The 3,418-nt window shown below is 36.0% G+C and overlaps 1 protein-coding gene across 1 annotated transcript; it reads right to left on the bottom strand.

The window, feature by feature from the left end:
• Positions 1-485: 485 nt before the first annotated feature.
• On the bottom strand, positions 486-2,682 carry LOC114190160 (probable RNA 3'-terminal phosphate cyclase-like protein). The gene is made up of 6 exons (XM_028078950.1): positions 2,399-2,682; positions 2,153-2,305; positions 1,863-2,041; positions 1,614-1,789; positions 1,273-1,489; positions 486-883 (listed from the first exon to the last, which is right to left on the bottom strand). The coding sequence occupies exons 1-6, from the start codon at positions 2,601-2,603 to the stop codon at positions 674-676; spliced, it is 1,140 nt and encodes a 379-aa protein (XP_027934751.1). The 5' UTR covers positions 2,604-2,682; the 3' UTR covers positions 486-673.
• Positions 2,683-3,418: the final 736 nt, after the last annotated feature.

Below are 3,418 nucleotides of genomic sequence, written 5' to 3'. Positions count from 1 at the left end.
AGTATGCTTTTCTGGGGTTACTTATTTTGAGAACATCTTCTCTGACACCACGACTAGCCAGTTCATATCCCTTATTTTACTAATAGCTAAGTCAGATTCTTCAAATTATCAGCTTGTTCCATAGTGTACTTTTACTAATTGCTAATCAATTTTTATGTTTTCTTGTTGGAAAGTGTTGCAGAAGAATGTAATAAAGTATGATGCTGCTTTATCAGATCATTAAGTTTTGGGGAATCCTAGACACTAACAGCTGCATGGTTGTTATTACACAGGGATTTTCTTGAATGGTACTGGTAATGGAGAACTGCTTGTTCTCCAGGACAAAAGAAACGCTAAAAGGAATAAAATTCATATGTGAAAAACGCTCAAATATATATATATATATATATATATATATATATATATATATATATATATATATATATATATATATATATATATATATATATATATAGTTAGTTAGTTAGTTAGTTAGTTAGCAAAACTGGGTTACAATTGAATCTGAATTTCACCTGTTAATTCATTCGGGAGAAGGGTACATCATGATCACTGGCATAATATTACATATTGAAGCTGCTGCTGAGACCTTTTCCATGTGTCAAAGTAGCAGTAGCTTCAAAATTACAATTCTTTCAGACTTGTATTTTGGATTTATAACACTGTTGAACGCGCCTTATGATACCTTTCGAGAAAGGTTCTTCATGCCATAACCAACACACTTGAGAAAAACTGACTGTGAGTTCGGCTCTGGTTTGATAATGAACTTCAAATTTAGAAAATCCCTTATGTTTCTAAGAGTTTGAACCCCGTACTGGGAAAGTTTTCCAACGCGAACCTTTGAAACATCTTGAGGGCACAGTGCACAAAGAAGAAATAGCAAGCCCTATAAACCAAAACAATAAAAGAAATATTAGGGGAATCCTCCACAAACGGAATTAAACTTCATCATATAGACGAGTCCTACAAACCCACGTGCAAGACAATAATAAAATTGAACCAGTAGCTACGCATTCTAGCACCATAACATTTGAGTCAGCACACTAAGATGCATTCCTGTTGCATTTTCTTTACCTTTTTTTTACGTTCCATATCTTTTACTCTCTATTGTAGGGAGTCTACATCTATATTCTATCTATTACCATCATCGATTGGACTCATAACTTTTCATATCTATAAGAAGTTTCTGTCCGTATTTCTACGTGTTTAATACCAGTATCTATCACTTGATATAGAAACATTAAAAGGGCAGAAAGAAATTGCTGACATACTAACCTGATGTGTTGAATCTACCACTCCACTTTGAGCTATCTCACCAAGTAAAGCATTGGTAGTCCCCACACCAATATCCTCTGGAGGCATCAGGTCTTTTTTTGAGTCATCTGCAAGGCTGGAAGTATCATCATCCCTGGAATGAGAAACAGCAGTGTCTGCAGAGATGAAGCAACCAGAAGTAGTTTCCGCAACAAGCGAAATCCCATAGCCAGGAGAACTGCACGAGCGAATGACCAACAAAAAGGAGTTACAATACTATGACTTTCCCTATTTCTACCAAATGTATTTCGAAAATTGGAATTCCATATTCAACAAATTCTACTGAGTGGAAGGAATCATACTTTCCAGCCTGAGGACCTGATCTGTGATCAGAGAAAATGTGCACATCAGAAACCAAAGGATTGATGATTCCACGAGTAGCTTTAATCATGCTATTTTCAAACTGAACGGACACCCTGGTTGAAAATGTAGTTCCTCTAATTTTCTTCACAAAACCTTCATCAATCCAACTAACAGCCTGCCAGGAAGAACACATAAGATAACAATCATAAAAATAAAAGACGAAATCATAAAAAAAATTAGAAACTTACAGATAGACTCTGAACAACAGGAAGTGATAAAACAACTTCGCCACCACCATTGGGAGGTAATCCACGACTCTCTATTTTAAGCTCCAAGCCTTCAGAGGGAACTCCAAAGCGCTTCAATATGGGTAAAGCAGTAGACTTGAAGGTATCAACCGATGGATCCTTAGAATCATTAGTAATTCCTGATAAACAATATTCAAAACAATTATAATTTAAACCATACAAATATCTTGTAGATGATCCTTCAAACATAGGTTTCAAAGTAGAATCAAATTATTATAACTACTATATACCTTTGAGCCTAATCGTGAGGGGCTGTTTGGCAAACAAACACAGCACAACGAGTGGCTCCAGAAAATAGCCAATGGAGCGCGAGACGCCACAATCGTGCGCACGGTGTTGCCTGCCACCGATGATAGTTCCAGGTTTGTACTTTAATTTGGTACCTGTTCAATTCAAATAAAATGAATAACCAATCCTCTGGTGGTGGTGGTGGTGGTTGTGTTACTGCAACTAAACCTGATTGAAAAAAAAAATACCAGTTTCGTTGATTTCTACGTGGCAATCATCGCAGACAGTTTCGAAGAGACGGAGGAGTGAAATCTCGTGGTTGCGGAGACCTGGCCAAGTCTCGTCGGCGCGAATGTCTTCGATGAGAATGGGAGTCGAAGAGAGAGTAGCGAGAAGAAGGCGTTGCCGGAAGCTCTGGCTTCCCAGCAACCTCTTGTACGCCGTTTTCCCCATTCTATGCAAACACCTGCGTAGTTGAAGCTGCAGATTTTGATGCAGAACGGAGAAAGAAGACGATAAACCCTACACCGCCACCTGTCAATTTCGCCAACTCACATGATTTGGTCCTTAGCCCACATGGGATGGAACAAAAAATCTCAGAGTCAAAAAAAGCCCAAAAAATAAAAATATCCAGGGGCTTCTCCCTGCACCCCAAAGCATTTCTCCTGTACCCCCAAAATTTTTTTTGTTTCCAATTTTACCCTTAAGTGAAGAAAGAGAAAACACAGTAAAAAAAATTAACTGCACTCTTACACCCAGTCAACACGAATCTGCTTTTGTTGTAGGCCTCTGCACCCCAAAAAATGCCAAAACGGATGACAGAATCCGCTTCAAGATTTTAAATATATTTTTTAATTTTTGTTTTGTTTATTTATTATGTTTTCATATATTTTAATATATATCTAAAAATAAAGTAATATATATATATATATATAATTTGATTTGTAAATAACTTTTTTAAAAATAAATGTAATTATAAAAATAAACAAAACTAAATGATAATTAAACTTTAAATTAGATAAAAGAACGAAATTCCAAATCCGTTTCTGTTTTTTTTTTAATGAAACGGAACGTGGAATCCGTTTCGCACAGAGCTGAAACGGAATTCCAAATCCGTTTTTATTTTTTTTTTAACGAAATGGATTGTGGAATCCGTTTCGTGTTTATGTTTTTCGTGCTGAAACGGAATATGTATTCCGTTTGGTGTTTTTATTGGTTTATATTTTGTTTTGAAACGGATTTTGTATTCCATTTCAGAAAAAAATTTG

The sequence above is a fragment of the Vigna unguiculata genome, chromosome 7 (assembly GCF_004118075.2).
Source record: "Vigna unguiculata cultivar IT97K-499-35 chromosome 7, ASM411807v1, whole genome shotgun sequence".
NCBI classification, from domain to species: Eukaryota; Viridiplantae; Streptophyta; class Magnoliopsida; order Fabales; family Fabaceae; genus Vigna; species Vigna unguiculata.
This window is presented reverse-complemented; position numbering and strand designations above follow the sequence as displayed.